At 37.8% G+C, this 22,433-nt stretch overlaps 1 protein-coding gene across 2 annotated transcripts in view; it reads left to right on the top strand.

Moving 5' to 3' along the window:
* LOC110047546 (protrudin-like) overlaps positions 1-22,433 on the top strand; it is a 65,343-nt gene that overhangs the window by 32,213 nt on the left and 10,697 nt on the right. Inside the window, exons 8-12 of one of the 2 annotated variants that reach the window (XM_089288679.1) lie at positions 8,283-8,443; positions 17,576-17,650; positions 20,186-20,213; positions 21,075-21,146; positions 21,599-21,648. In XM_089288679.1, the coding sequence (XP_089144805.1) occupies positions 8,283-8,443; positions 17,576-17,650; positions 20,186-20,213; positions 21,075-21,146; positions 21,599-21,648 (386 nt within the window). Of the gene's footprint in view, positions 1-8,282; positions 8,444-17,575; positions 17,651-20,185; positions 20,214-21,074; positions 21,174-21,598; positions 21,649-22,433 lie in introns of those variants that run through there. The other variant, XM_089288682.1, reaches the window with a different exon arrangement.

Genomic DNA, 22,433 nt, shown 5'->3' with positions numbered 1-22,433 from the left:
AGGGGGAAAAAACACAGACTATGGATTTAGCTACCTACTTAAAGATTATTTTCAGTCTGTACTGTGCAGTCTCAGCACCCTAATGTTTATAAGTCTCAGTCAATGGAATGCGCATTGATGTTATTCGTTATGAACCACATACCTTACCTTTGAGGCCTTTCAAATTCTTTTTCCAACAGCTACACTGATTTTTACAGCTGTGAAGTTGTTTCATCATTCAAGTGATATGAGAAAAACGGAGCATAAAGCTTCACATCCATTATGGCAGTTGGCAAGAAAACTTGGAATTTACCTCTTGCAAGAGGTTGCAAAATATTACATTAAATTGTGATGTCTTACATGAAACAAAACAAAAACATAAACAAACTCTTAAGAGTGCGCAGTGCAGACTGGAAATCATCTTTAAGGACGCGTCCAAAATATTTCCACTAATAGATTTTCTGAAAACTTATCATGAAGTAAGGTGAAGATCAACTTTTGCCTAAAAGCCAAAGAAATCGGGGGTCACCATGCTCATTTTCAAGATAAAGCACATTGAAAACCATGCAATTTTAGAGGTTTTTCATTATTTTAAAACTGCATGTAAGTTGCCGTACAACTATCAGACAAAAACACTTTAGATCAGGTAAACATACTCAGTTCAACACAACTAAGTATATCAAGTAAACTTTTGGAGCTGATGCTGTTGAACAGGCCTAGAAAAAGAACAAATACCTTATTACATGAAATTTTCGCAACACGTTAATTTTGCAATTTTGAGGTTCGCATATTTTGCGACACCTTAATTTTGCGATTTTGCAAAAATTTTGCATTTTGACTCTCTTTAATTTCGCGTTTTTGAGTGAGACACACTTTATTTCTTTGTCAATGTTATTTATCATGTCCCTGAATTTGATCAAACAACTTAATCAACAACGTCCAAATAAACAGAAATGCAACTGATTATGTAAACAGTAACAAGAAAGATAATAAAGTGTATTATTGTTTGTCTCACGATGTAGTCACTTGAGATGTAGATCGCGACGTTTCGACTGCTTATTGCTAGTCTTCTTCAGGCGATAAGGTCGACTGATTGCACGGTATCATTTATATCACAAAGGTCGGCTGTGATTGGTGCATTTCGATCCTCCTATTGTTCCATTATTCCGGCGAGTAGCTGTTCCCTCAGTGGTCCGTTGTTGTACCGTTCTCCTGTTGTTGTGTTTCTTGATCGTGGGTATCCATGCTTCAGGAATTTCAATTCCACTATCCCTGTTGATGTTGTTAGGGTGAAGTCTTATGTGAATAGCTTCCTTGTACCAGTGAGGATCTCGATCAATAAACTTGACCTCATTCCAGATAGGATAGTGGCCGGTCTCATGGGTGTGTTCAGAAATGGCGGAGGTCTGGGTTCGGGCGAGTCGTATATCCCTGTCGTGTTCTTTGATCCTCTCCTGCATAGATCTCCCTGTTTCCCCAATGTAGACTTTGCCGCACTCACAGGGAATCCTGTAGACAACACCATCTTGTTTAGCCGGGTTGACGGTGTCCTTTGGTCGCACTAAGTGTGACTGAAGTGTCGTGTCGGACTTAAAGACGGTGCGAATGCCTTGTTGTTCTAGGCAGCGGCGGAGAGACTCCGAAACTCCTTGGACATAAGGTAAAATGGCGGTGGATTTAAATTCCGCGACAGGCTCTCTTCTTGGGGTTGTTCGTGCCTTTGTGATCTTCTGTACAAAAGAGGAGGGATATCCGTTAGAAACAAGTACAGATGACAGATGTTTCTTCTCTCCAGCGATTACTGATGGTTTGGTGACGAGACGGTTAGCCCGGTCGTACAGACACTTCACAATACCGCGCTTTACTGAACGAGGGTGGTGTGAATCATACGCTAGGTACTGATCAGTATGTGTTGGTTTCCTGTAGACACTGGTGGTAAGGCGGCCATCAGGTTCTCTGTAAACTGACGTGTCAAGAAAGGCGATCTTGTTGTTGTTCTCGATCTCCATGGTGAAACGGATTGATGGTTGTTGACTGTTCAGGTGTTGCAGGAAGACGTCAACTCTATCCCGATCCAGGATGGTGAAAGTATCATCTACGTAGCGTTTCCAGATCTTAGGCTTGCAAGGTGCGGACTCTATTGCTTGTTCTTCAAATATCTCCATGTAGAGATTAGCAATAACCGCGGATACAGGGTTCCCCATGGCTGTGCCGTCTCGTTGTTCGTAAATCGATCTGTTGTACTGGAAGTACGTAGATCTTAATACGAAATTCAAGAGGTCCGCGATTTGAACTGGTGTAAGTGTCGTGCGGTCAGCCAGGCCTGCGTCATTCTCCATTTTTTGTAGCGCGGCTTGTACGGCGCCCTCGATCGGTACGTTGGTAAACAGTGACTCTACGTCGAAAGACACCATGATCTCGTGGTCCTGGATCTCTTCACTGGCGATTGTGGAGGCGAAGTCAGTTGAGTTCTTCACTGTGAAGTTCGAGTTACCTGCAAGAGGAGATAATACTTCGCGATCTACATCTCAAGTGACTACATCGTGAGACAAACGATAATACACTTTGTTATTGCATCTACCACGATGAATAACAACAACCTTTTCCTCAACAAGAAAGATGTTCTCACAGTGTCTACAAGGCAATGGAAAGGTTTAAGCAACTAGTGGAACAGCACTACAAGGAGCCAGTAAATGGACAGTTTGAGGATTGTACAAAAGAGGTGCTACCTGGAGTGGAGAGGGAAGGCAGTAGAGATGAAGAGGACCAGAACATTACCACGGAATAATTCAAAATGATTGTTATAAACGTGTGTAATGGTAATAAAGTTGCTTTTTTAATTATTGACGTAATATGAGTCACTTAATTTTCACGTCACATTAATTTTGCGACATTTAATTTTCGCATCAGTTAAATTTCACGATTTTTTTAAATCGTGAATTTCATGTAATAAGGTATTAGTTTTGCCAGTCCACATTTAAAGAAAACTTCACTTACACGAGAGCAGAGAAAGCATACATGTAATATTTGTAACTTCTCATGAATAGATTTTTTCCTGTTGTTTGTTAAAATGGATAGAATTGTTAAAGTAACTGACCTACGGAAAGGAAACCAAGAGAGTAAATTGCAGGCAGTGCCAAGCCCTATACTAGCTTATATTTCTTCCTTAGTTTGCATGCTTGACGTATTATGCGGCATCACCTTGCGAGGTGAATTTCATGCACAGAAAGCATGTTCAGTAATGATGGGTGTGAACATCCTTAAGTACATGTCTTTTCCTATACACCAGGTAGTCCTCACAAAATGACCTGAAACTAAACTTCAGTGGGCTGTATAGTTTTCCATGTTGGATCTTGGCTCCAATTACTGGAAAGTGGCAATGGACGTGAATACCCAGAAAAAGGCAGTATTTATAACTCAGAGCAACTGGTATGAATGGAACATGAAGTCATTTGGCTGCTGCGATGTGCCAGGTACATTTGGAAGATTGAAGGAACTTGTCTTGAAGAGTCGATATTGGAAAATCTGCTCGATACCTTGATTTTGTGATTGTTATGGGGCACCCCTTTGAAGAAGAGTTACACCAACATGTTTGAGCAACGCCTGTGCAGGACTTAAGCTTAAGCCAAAGACATGTTTTCTGCTCCAGCAAAGGAGAGGGCATCACTGGAGACCCTGGAAAGGTAGAACCATTCTGCACATGGCCCCTTATTAACATTGATTCGTCCCTAACCTCTCAACTGTAGCTCAACAACTGTACAAGCAAACAGATGCAAAGACAGAATTTGTTTTGACAGGCTAATGTCAGCTCCACAGTCTGAAAGGGATATAACATCTCATGGATTCCTGGCCAGTCTGACCAGAGAGACAAAGTTTATGCTAGAATTGATGCCATGTCACAGCTTAGGGACAGGGTGGGAAAACCTCTTGTATTTGCAAGTCAAACATTGGTTAAATCTGAATGGAACTACTGTGTGACCCACAGTAAGCTTTTGGTAGAATGGTAGAATGCTGATGCACTTTCCTGTCAACCCTGTGATATCTCTTGTAAGTGGTGTAAGGGTCGCAAATCTTAGAAACAAGTGCCCATTCCTAACCATGACAAGAAGCAACCTATGAACTGTGAAGGTCCTGTTGGAGATCATTGTACCATGGTCCAGTTAGAGCCGACATGGACTTTCACCTTTTTGAGGGAAGAGCAGGAAACAGATTCTGATCTCAAGGTGATAACTGTATGGAAAGAAGCCAGTGAAATAAATCCATTGTGGGAAGATGTGTTGCCTCAGAGTCATGCTGGAAAGACCTTGTGATAATAGGAGCCCGCTGCTCTTCAGAAAAGGTGCACTTTGTCCCAAATTGGAAAGAGACAGGAGATTAGATGATTGATGAAATGGCTCTTTGTAATGGTCTCCCTTAGACTGCCTTAGTTTGAAGTTCATCATATGCACATGACTACTGTTCATACCTCCTAAAGTAAGGACAAAGAAAACCCTGGGGGATAGATCGTTTAGCTGTGTAGTGCCCAGACTTTAGAATTTACTTCCAACTACTATTCTGTGTATCTCCAGTTTAAATATTTTTAAAAGTAGACTTTGAACATTGTTATTTAATAAGGCATTTAATTAGCTGGTGTGGTTTCTAATTTATTCTATTATTTAACCAAATTATGGAATTGTAAATTGTAAGTCTTATTTTATGTATTAATTCTAATATCTTATGTAAGGTGCAGTTGAATATTTTTTATAGAAAGTGCCTGATATAAATGTTCCACAACTGAGTGCCGCTGTACAAAAAACTTCTCTTAACATAATCAGTTTGAGGTTGTGGAAGAACTAATTTGTTTTCAATATTCCTTAAACGATAAGCACTTACATTGTCACGATGTACGAATCTTGATCTCAGATAATCAGGTGTCTTACCATGTAATGTTTTATATACTGGGATAGACTTCTGTTCCAATCTTTGATGGTAGAGTCTTCGCCACTCCAGTGCCCGGAACAAATCATCCAAATTACTATCATAGCTCGCAGACATCATGGTGCGAGCTGCATGATTTTGAAGCCTTTGGAGTATTTCAGAAAGGCCCTTGTTACAGTTTCCCCACACTACATTGCAATAATCAAAATGTGGTTGAAAAAGGCTATTACAAACTTTAATTGAAATAATAAATGGAGTGAGATGCTGAATTTGTTTGGTCGCCAGTTGGCATGTCTGTGGATCAAAGAAAACATGGGGAAAGAAACACTATGCTGCTTTAAAACAGTATATACATCAGAATGTCGGCCATGAGAGCATTTTTCATATGCTCTGCATGCCTTGAAAATGCAAAATTTGGAAACAAATTAAGGCAAACACATCTTCCTACCCACACATTTAATCAAAGTGCCCTACTCTTTTCATGAAAAAGTAGTTATGTTTTAAAGAGGACAAATTACAATGAGTAAAAACAAAAGCTTCTATAACTTTAAATAATGATTCTGACAGTAAACCTTCACAAAGATCTTTTCTCCGGACTTCATGCCCACAGCAGAAAGGTTATTTAAAAACTGTTCACCAGTGATCAATTAACTGAAAGTAATGATTCTGGCAGTTAAACTTCATAGAGATCTTTTCTCCAGATTTTATGCCAACAGCAGAGAGGTCATTTTAAAAACTATTTGCCAATGCTGCAAGACAATGTTGACAGATATAAGCTAACCTTTTGGTGGCCCTTTCTTGATCTCCTCCGCATCTACATCACCATTGAACATTTGCACTCATATTTGAACCGTTGGGTGACGTACACTCGAACAACTGAGTTTAAAGGACCTTAGTCAGCCTCCACCATTTTCGATGCTGTCGAAATTAATGATATTGCATGGTGACACGAAATCTTATTACTTTGCTGTGAGTTGTGTTTCCGAAAGTATGTTAAATTATCTTAAGTAGTTTCACAGTGATCTCCTCTGTCTTGACCTGCTGCAAATAAAATGTTGTAGCTAAACTCTCGTATGTAAACTAAAATGAAGGGGAAGTTTACTAGGGCCCTTTAACACTTTTCCCTAACAACAAATGAAGGGATATTTTACCACACAATTAACACTTTCCCTGATCAACAAAGTAAAAAATGTTTTCACAACCATTTCATAATGAATGGAAATTTTAACACATAATTAAAACAAGCTGCCATTAACATTTTAGTTGGGGAGAAGCGTTGCGTGACGACCCTAATAACAGCTGCGAAGGAGACTATTAACATTTTCCCTGATCAACAAATAAACCAGATGTTTTAACAACCATTTAATTTGAGTTACCGGTACCTTAACACTTCCATTGTTCTTGCAACACTCACTCGCAGTATTTGAGATATCAAATAATATCTTATATGCGTTATATGCTAGCACAGAAGGTAAAATACCCTATCTGGTACATGTATTATACAACTCTCTCAGTGAATGATGACTAATATGAGCTAACCGTTGTGTAATATGGAATTACTTTTTTCATAAAAAAACACTTACTGCAAGTTTTAAAGAGGAAATATTACTACCAAAGTTTTGTTTACAATGTAAATGAAATTGATGATTCTGAGATTAAATTTTCACAAAGATCTTTTCTCCAGACTTATTTAAAAGCTGTTTAACAATGCTGTGAGACTTTCTTAGTCTCCTTTGCAGCATCTACACCGTCGCATGACCGATGTCCAAACGATTGAGATTAACACTTTTCCCGACCAACAAATAAAGGGATATTTTACCACACGATTATTTATCCAAGTTATTTGAACTAACAGTTACAAGCTGCCATTGACACTTTCCCTGATCAACAAATTAACAAGAAGTTTTAACAATCATTTAATAATGAGTTATTTGAATTACTAACAGTTCCATTTTTAGCACAATACTTGCAGTTACATAACTTGTCTTAGAGATGTCAAACCATAATTATGTGCCTGCAAACACAGCGGAAGTTAACAGATCGTAAACCAACCTTAATTTGCATAATATGATTCACCACTACAACCTGTAACTTGCTTGCAATTCAAGAGTTAAAAATTGAGTATCAAAGGCCTAACATCCCTTGGCACTCACACTTGACATACCCAGGCTGTGATTTGACATGGCAGCCTGCAAAAGACTTGTCAGGAACATGATGCTCTCTGACATGTCACGTTCCCTACACATCATGTTCAGATCTACAATTCTCCAAGTGTTGTGGAATATTACAGCCTTGTAAATTCCCGTGAATTGCTCATTTCACACAGTGTTCTGCAACAAATTTTCCAGATTTACATGTAAGCATCCTTCATATCCTATAAAGGATCGTCTGGTCAGGAGTAGGTTTTGTTTCTCCACTGTCAACATCAGCTACACCAGCCTTTTCCCATGTCATTCCACGAGAAACTTGTCAGTGCTAACTACAATGAACTGGTTACCTAATGGTAATTTTGATGAGTCTGCTAGAGATATTCTGAAAGAACTGGCGGAAGAAAGTGGTTCAAATGAAGATAGATAGGCAAATTTTAGAAATGAAACTTTAAACCTTAATGGACCGTATTTTCATGTCAAATTACACTTATCTAGTCTTATTGATGCAAACACCCATGATGGGCTAGATCTTTCAACAGAATGGAGTGCCAAGTTGTTAAGTTTGGGCTGTGGTGCCAGCCAACAGACAAGAGGAAGTAAAATGCAGATCAACACGCAGAAAAGCCTGGGAGCAATCTCTCAGCTAACACTGAAAGAAATCCTTAGGGCAAGGGGTTCTTAGAACTATATCTTGTGGTACAAGCAGAGAACTGCAGAACTGTAGATGCAATTTTTTAATTTTGTAAATTTGTTACAAGGTGGTGTGAAATTCACATGACTGTGAATTTTGCTAGTCTTAAACTTTGTATATTTGTAGATTCATGAAAAATGTAGAAATTAAGATGCATGAACAAAAATACATAATTATGAATAAGGTATTGTTAATATATTTTTTTAGCCCTAGATTTCATTATACATGGATTCAATTTCATTAATGATAACCATGACCCAAAATTTACGCACAAACTGCAGTACACTGTAGTGTCAAGTACACATTTAAAGAATTACTTCCACTTCCAGAGTTTTCATTGGGTGAGCACTAATTTCGTAAGTGCAGGTGTTAATTATCTCTTCTTCTGATCTTGGTCAGTATTGTATTATCCTACCTGAAAGACAGAAGGTGAAAATAAGCTTCTGGGAAAGATAAATGGTCACTCCAGCAGTCAAATGACATCTGTGGTCATAACTGCAAGGGGTAACTACATGTATACTCTTTGTAATGTTTGTTGTTGATAGTTTTCAGACAAGCTGTCACACAATTCCAGCTGGCACTACAGCAATCGAAGAAGAACATGTTTTCACAGAATTATTGGATTGCACTGGTGAATGCTTCAACAAATAATTCTCTTAAAGTTAACATTGCTTTAGAAACAGAAATTGGCTACGGTGATGAATGGGTAAGTTTCAGGTTGTATGGTTTTGCCGTGAGTTGTCATTGATTTATTGTAGTCATGTTTAACCATTTCAGTCCTGTGTTTAAAATGTCAGTTCTTCTTGCTGACAGCCATACAGTTTTCTTAATGGCAGTTCTGAGAATTTGGTGTTACATCAAGACAAAATCACTTACCATATGATTTTCTTTATTCTTGTTACCAGTTTGCTTGATGATGTGTCGGTATTTTTATGAGAAATAAGATTTTTATCACTGCTGGAATTTAAAGGTTAAAGCTGCACTCTTTAAGAGTGCCTGCCATTAAAAATCAGACAAATTCTTAATTTCGCGGCAAGGGTCAAAAATTCGATTTCACTCATATTCTTATGGTAGATAGGCTAAGGCATGAGAAAAAGTACTGGATATTTTTTTTGGCAAAATATCCTTTTATTTTAAAGAAATATGCAAATTACCAAATTCGGTTAAAATCATCATTTGACGCTCCATTTTATTAAGCAAGTTTGAGAACCTCGCATGCAAAACCACATCATTCTTCCATCTTTAAAACACTCAAATATTTTTGTGCAATGTTTAAATGTGTACTGGGTTGATTTTAGGGAATGTTGCGTTGTCTTTTTGGGTGCAAAATCATTAAATTTCGAAGACATGTATTTCATTCACTTAAAAGTACTCTGTGAATATAATTAATTTTCACCATGTGCGAAACCTTCAAATGGATTAAGCTTCTGGGGGTTGAATTGCAGAAGGATGGTGTACAGATTCCTGTAAAAATTTCTTTGGGCAAATGATTGTGAGCAACACGAGAGCTTTTCAAAGTACGTCAAAAATGCAAATATTTGACCATCCGTCATCAAATTTCAATTTACGGGTAAGACGTATATTTTAGCATGCGCCACATGACTTGACCTATAATGAAATAGACACAGCTGATAATTTCGAAATGTTCTAACCTTATTTGTTTTAAAAGGCAGGTCCAAAGCCGATTTGACATGTTTCTAGTCTATCTCTCACCATTCATCGCACATAAAGCAGAAGTTTGCTTTTGTTTACACAAGGTTAACGTCCGATGTACATCGCCTACTGTCAACCTATTATTGGTCGAATACCATGAATCTGTGATCATCTTTCTGCGCATATGAACATCACTGCATCTAAGTCAAAAAATGGCGAGTCATTTGTAGATAGTTGCTTGCTTTGCACTGCGCCAAAATATTACGTTTGATCGATTGCTGACCATTGCTGATAAGCGTGTCGGCGCAGCACAATCTTACAGCTGTTTTTTGTTAGTCACGCAATGCTGTCACAGCATATGCTGCACATTTTGATATATTTTGTATAGAGCACTCTCAGGATAAGTGAAACAATATAATCATTGTTCATCTGTTTGTTCATATATATAGTAACATGTGTATATTTATATAATCGTATTCTATAGTGTATGTGGCCTCGGTCCAAATCACGTTTGTTGTACTAATTACGTGAGTAAATAGCCCTGGCCATGTCATTTTATTTGACGTATTTTGTTTGCTTAGTGGTGAGGCATTGGTATGTTTGTAGCAGAAATTAGTATCACCCAACTAGTGGACTAATACAAATCCTGCATTTTAATTGGCTACGCTACTAGAGGACTATTAGTAATAGTCCTCGAGTAGCGAAATTGACGCAATCGAGCGTGAAACTTTCTCTCGTTTTATTCCCAAATAAATATTTCTTCAACTTGCATTTGCTATCTTTATTACTGCCTTTTCTGTCCAACTAGTAGGATGATACTAAAACAATTAGACCCTTTGCCCTCAAGCGCCACGGGTCTAATTGTTAAATAGAGGAATGTTGTCAATACAGTCCAACATTATTGTCAAACACCTATTGACCGGTTACCTCCGCGGCCACCATTTGGTTGTTCCGATAAGGGTTTCATTATTGTCTTTACCCCTATTAAGCGGCCACCCAAAATTTAAAAACTTTGTTTTGGAAAGGGCGATGGCAGATAAGAGTCTGAAATTGAAGGTGCATGACGAGTGATCATTCAAACACACGTCTGTCATGATTGTCTTGCATTGACTCCATGTTCACCACGAAATTTATAACCCGATAGTGAAAATTAAATATTCAAGGTACACCAACCTCTATTTAAGCGGCTAGCCCCATTAAGCGGTCACCACCCATTTCCCCGAGGGTAGCCCAGTGTATTACATGTAAACCAAAAATAATTGCACAGCAAAAAAAAGACCTGGGTACGAGTTTAGCGTTACAGTATTACGCAGGGCATGTAGGTAGCGGTGGTCGAGTAAAAGAGAACAATAGGGGCAATGGTAAACTATTCATTCTTCTCATTTCTTAATTTAATCTCTTCCTACTCAACACGACTGTGTACTTCCAGTGGTTCCAGCCTTACGGAGCCTTATGTGTTAGGATAGAAATTGTCCTACCCCTACCCCCTAAAATGGGATGACAGCATTGCGTGACGAACAAGGAACCGCTGCAAGCAAGGATTCAAGCCATCAAGCCATGATGATCAAACGTAATATTTTGGTATAGTGCAAAGCAAGCAACTATCTACAAATGACTTAGCCGTTTTTGACTAAGATGCAGTGGTGATCATATTTGTCGAAAGAGGGTCACAGATTCATGGTATTTGACCATTAAATAAGTTGACAGTTGGCGATGTACATCGGACATTATGTAAACAAAAGCAAACTTCTGCTCTATGTGTGACGAATAGTGAGAGAAACACGTCAAATCGGCTTTGGACCTGCCTTTTACAGCAAATGAGGTTAGAACATTTCGAAATTATCAGCTCTGTGTCAATTTCAGCTTAACATAGGTCAAGACATGTGGCACATGCTAAAATATACGTCTAACCCGTAAATTGAAATTTGACGAGGGGATGGTCAAATATTTGCATTTTTAATGTACTTTGAAAAGCTCTTGCGTCGCTCACAATCGTTTGCCCAAAGAAATTTTTACAGGAATCTGTTCACCATCCTTCTGCGATTGAACCACCAGAAGCTTAATCCATTTGAAGGTTTCGCACATGGTGAAAATTAATTATATTCACTGAGTACTTTTAAGTGAATGAAATATATGTCTTCGAAATTTATTATTTTGCACCCAGAAAGACAACGCAACATTCCCTAAAATCAACCAAGTACACATTTAAACATTGCACAAAAATATTTGAGTGTTTTAAAGATGGAAGAATGATGTGGTTTTGCATGCGAGGCCCTCAAACTTGTTTAATAAAATGGTGCGTCAAATGACGATTTTAACGGAATTTGGTAATTTGCCTATTTCTTTGAAATAAAAGGATATTTTGCCAAAAAAAACTGTCCAGTAGTTTTTGTCATGTCCTAGCCTATCTACCATGAAAATATGAGCGAAATCGAATTTTCGACTCTTGCCGAGTTATTTTCCATTGTTATGGACAGGGACTCTTAAGAGCCACTGTCTATAAATGTACACCAAACACTGGCACAAGCTCATATTTTTGCCCACAGATTGGCCCTAGCTAGAAAACAAATGGGCTGTAGTTAGTTTCTGTTAGTACAACCTTTCTGGAAGAAGTTTGTGAATAATGATTTCGCTCTGATTGGGTTCAAATCTACTTCCGGTGTGCTGAATTTTCTGAATATTTGATTGCAACACGCACCACACAACAGCAACTTGAGAATCTTTCAGTGATTTTTATATTTAGCTCAGGTCTTCATGGTACGACGGAATGTAAAATAAATCAAAGTTTTTAGCCCAAACAGACAAACAAAATTTGCAAATGTGTTGCAAGCGAATCATAGAACTAAAATATCGCCATATTTTTCTATGGGCTATAACTTTAAATGCAATAAAAAACACTTTCTACAGGTTAACTATACACCTACCTGTTTGAAAATCCAAAACTTTCTCTGGGGAAATGGTTTTAAGTAGGCCACCTTGGCCTGTGTTTCTCATACATTTGGCCGTAAATCCGCCATTGCAATGTAAACAATTGCACAATGTGGCCAGTTACCCTGAATACATAATTTGTTTCCAACAAACCACAGAAAGCTAGCTGAGAACATTTGGGTGAAAAAATAAAACATAATGTAACACTTTTAATTTTGACACTTTTTAAAGCTGTGGCTCTATAAATTTCGGTAATAATTCGGAAACGTTAATTAAAATCAATATTAAAATCAATATGAAGTTGATATTGTTGGTTTGTAGCCTGACATGATTTGAAGGAACGCTGCAATACCATAACTAAATCAGTATTTGCTTTTATTTGTACTCCCAGCTTGTCGACAGTTTGGTGTTTTTTTCTTTTACAAAGTAGGAATAAGTAAATACAAAATGTAGCTACATAAAACTGAACAAATCTCAATTTTCCATTAAAGATTAAAGACATCAATGAAGTAAGTAACCCAGTAAGTTTTAAGCTTACTCCCTATAGTTTTATGATCGCACGTGCGCTGAGGACAAAAGCTCAAGTACCTTGCGTGCGCCTGAAGGAAAATATCAGTGTTTTCGATATTTTATGATGTCAACGTGAGTACAAAAAGCAAAACTGACAGTGAATTTTCTCACGTTTCCTTCAGTGAAATACGGTAAAATTTGGCAGACTGGTAGTAAATATTTTTCTTCAGTCACAGCTCTTTTTTTCAGGGAAATCTGTAAAACCAGTTTTTCACAGCGGTAAAAGACATAAATTTGCAAAAATCAAGAAAACCGCTCATGCAAACCCTACTTTTTTTGTGTTTGAGATTCATATCCCACAGGATGCGATGTGCTGTGAAAATTTTGGGAGATATCACAGAAGGAAATTCAAGAAAATCACAAAGAAAGCCATAAAAAAAGTAAAAAACACTTTCACAATGTAAGACTAAAACCCAAAATTTTAACAGAGATGATAGTAAAACACTAGTTAATCATTGCTTATTATATGTAGTAAGTTTGAGAGGACTTTGTGCAACAACGAATGCAGAAACGGCATTCAAGACATAAGACTTGTGCCGGCAATGCCATAAATGATTACCCTATGGAACCACCTTAAATTAGACAATTATGGCATGCTGGACGGATTGCTTTTCCAAGTTATGCAGATACTGTACGTAAGTTTAATACTTGTGCACAAATGTTTCTTTTCAAACAACTGAAATGCTCACTTATAACATGTTTAAGCCAAAAAAATTAACAGGTATTTTTTGTCAGTGTTAAATCCATAGTGTTTGGGGACCAGCTAATTTTGGCTAGTTGCTTAATTAAATTATACATTTTGAAATCATTTTTTCATTGAAATTCACTCTTCTGTGACCATTGTCAGAGAACAAAACAAGTTGGAAGTTTGCTGTTTGATTAAGGGGTTGTATTAAATAGGATCAGTGTTCCAAGTCACTCAGATCATGGTGCATTAAAGGAGCCAATACAAATGTAAATCCATGACCAGGGTGGATTCAACAGTTAATTCTTTGATGCACCATGATCTGAGTGATCTTGGATCACTAAGATCTCCAGCAAGGCAAATAAGGTGCTTGGTTTAATTAAAAGATATTGCAGAGATATTTCAATGCTAAGAACTACCTTGGTTAGGTCCCAACTGGGAAGTGGCTCTGTTCTTTGGTTACCTTTCACTGCCAGATTAAGAAGTTGGAAATAGTGCAATGCCACCCCATGAAGTTTATTCTAAAAAGCGAAGATGACTATGATACTCGTAACTCTAAGCATAATCTGCTTTCCCTGGAGCATAGACGATTTCTTTTTGACAGGTTATTTTTTTTGTAAAGTTTTGAATGGTTATACTAATATTATCTCTTCGTACAGTGTATGTTCAATTTTACTCTGATACTTCTAGGTACCCTTGAAACAAAAAGATAGACTTACTCTAAAGAAGAACTATGTTTGAACAAACACTTTTTTTATTTGTTCAAGCATACTTCTTCAGAGTAAGTCTATCTGTTAATCATACTGTAGGTATGTGGAATTTGCTTCCATTTATACAATGTTGTTAGATCAGCGACTGGCATTTCAAGTTTTAAGCGTGATGTAAGGAGCTTCTTAATGAATACCAAGTGAACTGGTTAGCTTATAGAATGCATTTATTTTAATTTTTTTTCATATATTTATAATGTAGGTGGTCTGTCTGAGTATGGGGCATAATATGTCCCATACTTGAATGGTTGGATGTGCCGAAAATTTCTTTAGGTCCCAACAAAGTTAATTCTTTTGTAAAAGCAACCTGTTTAGGTTGTCAAAATGACAATGAGCTTTCTTGGTCGCCCATATATAGAGTCATTGAGTAAATGCTTCTCTGGAAGACTGCAGAAACTAAAACATTTAAAAGGCCTTGATAATCACATACATATACTAGAATCACTCTATTTTAAGGGTATTCTACCAAGCATTACCTACTCTAGTCCTCCCTGGGGGTCCTCCAACTCACTCTAGGCCCTTGAGGAGATTCACATTGGAGCAGCTAGATTTATTTTAAATATTAATTACACTACATGCAATGTTGACATTCTGGCAGAAGCAAAATGGAAAACTCCATCGCACATTTTTAAGAGGTGAATGGCATGCATAACCTATCAAGCACTTTACAATAGAGCACCTGATGGTATAAACTCTCTTTTTACAAAACACTAACAGCAATTCTTATTGTTCTTCATTCTCTGGAACAATCTGGCGATATCTTTAAAGAGTAAACGGACCTTGAGTCTTTCAAGGCTGCTTCAAAAACAAACCATAACATTCTTGATAGAATAACATTCAAGGAAATGCAGGGAACAAACAAAGACATTGTGAACTACTTATATGTAACAATTATTTGCAGAACGCAAAGTGAACATTGGTGAATATTCACCGAGACGAAGTCGGTGTGAATATTCATCAAAGTTCACTTAGCCTGAGGTTCATAATTGTTTTAGTATAATTTTCAGAGGTGAACATCGAGGACTACAAAATAAAGGACTAGAACATAAAAACACAGATGCAATTGTTCGTTTACATACACGTATGCGGCCATAGTTTTAATAATAACCTTACATGTACATCAATTGTGAATCAATTTACTCATCGAGTTCGGCAGTAAAACAAGCAAGCGAAACACTACAAAAAATAAGTTCATTCGGTACCTTTGTTTTATCGTTGTTGACTTCATTCACTATTGTCATCATCGTCTAAAAATGAGTACCTTTAGTTTGAAGGAAAATAAATTTCAGTCAGTTGATCTGACCTGTTGGTGATCAACATAACCACTGCGTTTATGATTCTTAAATGCCTTGAATGTGAGTTCTTGAAAAGATTTTTGGTCCAAGGGCAACGACAGTCATTTTGAAAATTATCCATCCTTTCAAATATCCTGGACTTGGAGTGATGTCTTTCGAATAAATAAAAATTTCATTCAGCAACTGTCCGCCATGTTTACGTGCCGAGATGGTAGAGGTGGTAAGCTTAGTAACCAAGCTCAGAAATGCCATATTCACCGCCTGGTGCGGTGAATATAGCGTCATAAGGCGAGTTTTTTGACCAATCAGAATGTCCAATTCTTATATTCCCCTCTGGAAATTAAAGTTGTAGTAAAGTTTAATATAACAAATATATGGCGATATTTTACTTATTTTAGTGCTATAATTCACTTGCAACACATTGCCAAACTTTGCGTGTCTGTTTGATCTTGTTTCGGGCTCAAAACTAACCTTTAGTTATTTTTTTTTTTGTTCAGTTGTACCATGAAGACCTGAGCTGAATATAAAAATCATTGAAAGATTCTCAAACAGCTGTTGTGTGGTACGTGATGTGATCAAAATAATATTTAGAAAATTCAGCATAACCAGAAGCAGCTGTTGTGTGGTGCATGATGCGATCAGATGTTCAGAAAATTCATCGTAACTGGAAGTACATTTTGAGCCCAATCAGGGCAAAATCGCTTTTTGAAAACTTTTACCCAAGAAAGCTAGGGGTAGCAAATGGTCCATCAAAAACTCTGGGTCTCGCAAAATTTTCGCTGAATTTCACGGGTCTCGCAGTCTTTGCATTTTAGCAGTTATGTTCATCTCGCAGTCTATTTTTTCACAAAGCTGTGTCGGAGTCTTAATTTCTTTCACAAAGCTGTCTTGTAGTCTCGATTTTTGCAGGATTGAAAGTTTTAATAGTTACGCTACTTTCAAATTTCTGAGAAAAAAATTAATCCTAAATAATTATTGTTCCACCTCTTCCAAGATATCAGCAATGTCCAGCTAGTTTGCAAAAGCTGGCCAAAAGACTAGAATCAAGGGAAATAAAACAAACCCAAACAGGCATGATAACCAATGTAAAAAGTCAAAATGTCTCTGGCTTGCAAAGATAATCTCTAGTTTCACCACCTTGCAAAGTCTTACATTTACCATTCACCATCCCTAAAGCTGTATCAGAAGAAACTAACTTAGTCTGTTGTATTCTTACCAGGACCTATCTATGGGCTAAATATGCGTGAAATCAATTTTTCAACTTGTGCCACCAAAAGTCAATTTTGGTTGATTTTTATGGACAGTCACTCTCAATCTTTTTTATCCAAATGTCTCCTAAACTGGCCAAAGCCATCCTTGAGGGAGCATGGTCCTTGTGTACCTGTGACATCATCACATTTTGTACCAATTGTTTTGGATAACCAGTTGATAAACTGACTGCTTAAATGAGTATGATTGGATGAATTCATTGAACCCAAGATGCATAAAATAATCCTCTGGCAATCAAAGAAAAATTGGCCCACCCCCGGTATCATAGAGAATGGAAAATATCAACTTACATTGCCATCTTGGTGACAATGTTTCCAATAGGAACAATTAAAGGTGACTGAAAAGTAAAAGAAAAACACCAAATAAAAATAGGGAAGAAGAAAACAAAATGACTAAAAGGGAAAAGAAGAAAAGCATGAAGTGGTTACAGCTTTTCCTAAGTCAAATGTTGTTGCCCAAATACCCGAACAAAAAACCAAGCTGACCTGAAAGAGACGGCAAATGTTAGCTTCCATCTTTAAATGGCACATTTAAGACAAGGGCAGAATTATTTATCTGGCATGGATAGGCACTCTTAGAGAAATTCCCAGTTGTCAATGGGTTAAAGTCAGTGTAGGTTAAGCATAACTTAAAACCTTCTATTCATGGTTATCACTCATTCTAATTCTCAGTATGATGCAGAACATGAGACTTCACAATCGGAATGTGAGAGTTATGAAGATGAAAATGAAACAGAGACAGATAAGGTTTGTATTGAAGCACAGACACATCTCGCCTCTTGATTTCTTGTTCTTCAATTTTACAAAACATAGTAACACCTACAAAACTATTGCACCAAGTGTAAAAGTTATAAAAAAAAGTCATTACAATACACTTTTACTACGCACCAAAAGTACACTTCATGGCAATTGCATACTGCAATTGTATCTTTTGGATCTTTTTTGAGTGACTTAAGGTTTTAGTGATTTGTGCACTATTGAATGGTTTAGAAGCTTGTCCTCTGCCATGATTTTAAGGTATAAACCCATACCAGGAGGACACACCTGATTTTCATACACTTGACAACTACTACTACTATCTATAGTAGTTTACTAAAGCTGTGTTTGTCCAAATCCATTGTGCTCTTTAAAGAATATTACATGGTGTCAGAGGTAAAATATGAAACAGTAATTCAGCCACTGATCTACCAAAGATCTGGATAAAATGCAGACCTTATTCCAGAGCAGTCAACATTGGTGATCATAGTTCATGTCCCAAGATAAGTTGAATCCAATTGTGTCGGAGGGGAAAGAAAACATCAGAGAAATACAGCAATTGCAAGTTGATGACACAGAAAGCACCAAAGAAATACAACAATTACCAATTTAAGATGAAGAAAATACAGCTGAAATTGCAACGCAGTTAGGCCTTCCACCTCCAGAACCTCTCAACTTAATTAGTGGAAACATCTCGGGCCAACTGGAAGACATTCAAATTAATTCACAATAATTAATAATGACACAGGTTTGGGCTGAAGTGTTGTTGTTTAATATGAAAATCACACCCTAGGTGGGAGGGAGAGGGTGCAAAATTACAACACAGCTGGTCTAATGAGACAGAGCACAAGCTAAGGAAATCTGAGACCCCGAAGGTCTGATCTAATAGATCAAGTAATACTAAACTTCTTTGATCCTAGATCAAAACAATGCAACTATTTCATGTCAATCAATAAAGACACACATTTGGGCTGAAATATTGTCGTTTAATAAGAAAATCACACCCCTAAATAGCCCAAACGTGGTAGAAAATTTATGAAAAAAATGAGAGGCCGAAAAAAGAACACTAAAAGTTTTGCGCAAAATTTTGGTGTCTTTAAATTGCATACAAAGGTATGCAGTGTTCACACTGTTCAGTGACATTCCCTTGGAAATAACCCTGCAGTCATGACGTCTGCAACCTGGGAGCGGGTCTCCAGTGGGAGCGCCAGGTATACGCAGAAGGCATCCAATCACCAGTCACTGTAGCTTTATGAGGTGCTCTGGGATGCCAGACTGGAAGGCTAATGTAGTGCCACTGCATTGAAAGCTGTGAGGAGAGTAGTGAGCTGGATCAAGGCCAGTGATTAAAATGAGGTGTTTTAATGCTAAAGGTAGTAAAGGTAACAGGATGACGGCCAGAAGTAGTGGGAAGACAGAACAACAGTGCTTATGAGGAAGTGGGGACGAGCGTAAAGAATTGTAGAAGGGCAGACACAAGGCAGAGAATAGAGCCGGGAATGCTGGGAAGCAGAATGATAAGGAGGCCTTCCTTGTGGTGGAGAGTTTTCATCCAACGTATGCAAAGAAGTACTCTGGGTAACATCTTGGCGATGGCATCTGGGGTCGAAGGAAGTGGCTGAGGAAGTGGCCGAGGCTACTGTCAAGTTCAATTTGTGGAGGAAAGAAAAGAAAGCGGTGCAGAATAACGCACAGATTGTGGAGTGAAGAGGAAGGTTGGTGTTCAGGTGATGCCGTATTTCCAGGAGGATAGAGGGTGTGACAGGATGTTTCTGGTGGATTGCAGTTCCTAAGAGATGTTTTGATCCGCACTTTTTGAAAGAAACGTCAAAGTTGTCAAGGGTGTCAACTGTACAACTGTTGTAGCAGTGAAGAAGTCTGATGACATTAAGAGGATTCAAAACGTACTGGTGTGATGAGGTCTTGCGAGTGAGATAACAGGTGTGAGAGTCCACGGCATATGGTGAAGCAGGTACAGGGGTGAAGTCATAAGTGCGCAGAAATTCAATCATAACTTCCATTGAGAATGCAAATTGTGGAGAGTGCCAGGGGCATAGGCTTGTGCTTGGACTTGAGAGATAGGGTTGGCGAGGTTGGCTGCAGTGATTGGGTCAGTGAACTGAGTTGGCGAGGGCTGACTGCCATCTATGAAGAAGAGAGAAGTTAGAAGACTTTTTAAAGTCAAAACATCTGGGAGGACATGTCACATGAGTGGTAGAGGTGTGTGCAGTCAGCTGCTTGAATTGGGTCTCGTAAAGGGAGAAAGGTGTCAGTTGTAACCTTGGTGATGTCCTAGAAGGTGACAATTGTGAGGGTCGATATAGAGTTGGCAGTATGCCTGGCTTAAGTCCTTCTTGAAGAGGTAGCATCCAGACCCTTTGTTCCAGTTAAGCTCTTGTGAGTGGCTACCCAAAGACCCTAATAGTAATATAGAATATACAACTGATTGAATAATAGGTTCCCCATGCTCATTCCTGTTTCTACAATGTAGCTTTGACTGTCTGCGAATATTTTTGCATTTCACAGGATGCTCATGCAAGAAAACGAAGAGCAAGTAAGTGATTTTACTAATTGAACTCACAGCTCCCAGCTCATAACTAAAGCTGTGTCTTGAGAACCCGACAAAACCTTTGCAATTATGGCATTAAGTTTTTTATCGCAGTTTGAGTTGGCCATAACCTCATATTTTCCCTTGTCACTTAAAATTAAATAAGGGCGATCACATATATCTGGTAGATTTTGGAGATTGCATTTAGGGAGATATCTACAATCAACAGATGGAGGACCAATACTCTAATAATAATAATAATAATAATAATAATAATAATAACAATACGTAGTAATAATAATAGTAGTATTAGTATTAGTTGTAGTAACCATGATATCATGATTAGATACGGAAACATGTTTTACAGGTTTAACAGACATCAAATTATGTAAATATTATAGCATTTTGTAAAGCTTAGCTCTAGTTTTTATAACAATAACAATAATAATAATAATAATAATAATAATAATAATAACTTTATTACCGGTTAGAACAGTTGACATTCTGATCCAGGTAACCAGGTTCAATCCCTGGCAAGAGCCATTGCATGTGTTTTGTTTTGGGCAAGATGGCTTACTCATAATGCATCTCTGCCCAGGTGTATAAAGGGTACTAGGGAATGTAATGCTGGGAGGTGACCTCGCCATGTACTAGCATCCCATCCAAGGGGTGAAAGAAAGATACCTAGTGGCTATCATAAAAACCAGAGGTTAGTGGCAGCTTGATGGCTGATGCCACTACCAGGCTCGCATGAAGACTTGCTGTTAGCCTACAATCGATGTTGTTGAAAACTTGTGTAATAAGTTATATTCTAACCTTACACATTTATTCCCTCTCTAATTTGTGACTGCATTTTGTTTCCCTCAGGGCTCTTTTCAGGATTATCTGTAGTCAGCCATATTAGTAATTACCGCAGGAAACAAAGGCGGCTCAATAGTGGTAAGCTGTGATTGCTCAATGAGTCAGGTTGGTTGAAGTAAAACTATAAAAGAAATCCAGCAGCCTAAACTACAGTTTTTCACTGACTGTTTCTGTTTAGAGCAGGTTGAACTAGTGTATTTTCAAAGGGATGCTATGATTAGCATTATAACTTCAAAAAGAAATATAAATCTCTGAAGCCATATAATACATTAGGATTTGGCCCGACTTTAAAATTTCCTCCTCAGAAAATTCCCAAACTGCTAATTACGATCCACTTAACAGCATCATCTTGGTGTTCTAGGCACATTTCATGTAGTCATAACTGTAGCACTGTTTTCAAAAGAAATGCAGTACTTATAATCTCCTTGATAGTGTGCCTAAATCTATCATAGAGCTGATCAAATAAAGCTAAGCCAACAGTAATTTTTGTGCCTATGGGTTCAGTTTACAGTATATTTTTATAATTTCAGGAAACTGTGCCTCATGTGATGTTTCGTTTTCTTCTGTGTTGAAAAAGCGAGTAAGTAAGTTGAGTTGTTACCAACCATATTGGGTGACACCAGAAAATATCCAAATAATAATTCTCTTATTCTCAGCTCGTGAGCAGGCAGAATTCAACTAATCCTGCAATCTGATTGGTTCGTGAAGTGGGCGGAATTTTCTCATCCGGACCGCCACAGCGGGCAGAATCTGTCGTGTCGATCTATTTTCGTGAACCAATTATTAGCGATAATCATCAATCTTTTGCCCTTTTCACACTTCCATTGCCAATTAATCAACGCAAGTTTATCTCTATTCACCTTTAACTGGCAAGGAAAGTCACTAAGTAAGTTCAATTGAGTTTTTTGAAGTTATGAGAGTTTTTTTGGCTGTTTGTAGCCCGGCGCTGTAAAGGCACGTAATCCTGTGTGTCTCTCTCTGCACAATTTTAAGCAAAAAGTGAGTCAATTTCAGTCGAGTTTACCTCTCTGTTCACTGCTGTATTTGAAAGAATTTCTGTGGAATGGGTTCTTCCAGAAAACGTCCACACCCCCCTGATGGACGGGTTTCTGGAAATTCTCTTGGGAGGAGGAGTCAAAAGACTATAGAAATCCAGGCAGGAGTGGGGTTGAACCTAAAAAGAGTCTTCTTCGGGGATCATTTCCAACCAAATGTTACCCCGAACTTTTAGATGTGTGACTTGTGACATATGAGCACGCTCTGAATCTAAAAAAAGTTGAAATCTTTCAGTTATATCTTTCTTTCCTGATATACTTAGTTACCAACTCAGGTTCTTCCATAAACACGTAGGAAATGTGACAAAAA

Source organism: Orbicella faveolata, unplaced genomic scaffold, assembly GCF_042242905.1.
Source record: "Orbicella faveolata isolate gen_17 unplaced genomic scaffold, um_ofav_v1 contig_1, whole genome shotgun sequence".
Classification (NCBI taxonomy): domain Eukaryota; kingdom Metazoa; phylum Cnidaria; class Anthozoa; order Scleractinia; family Merulinidae; genus Orbicella; species Orbicella faveolata.
This window is presented reverse-complemented; position numbering and strand designations above follow the sequence as displayed.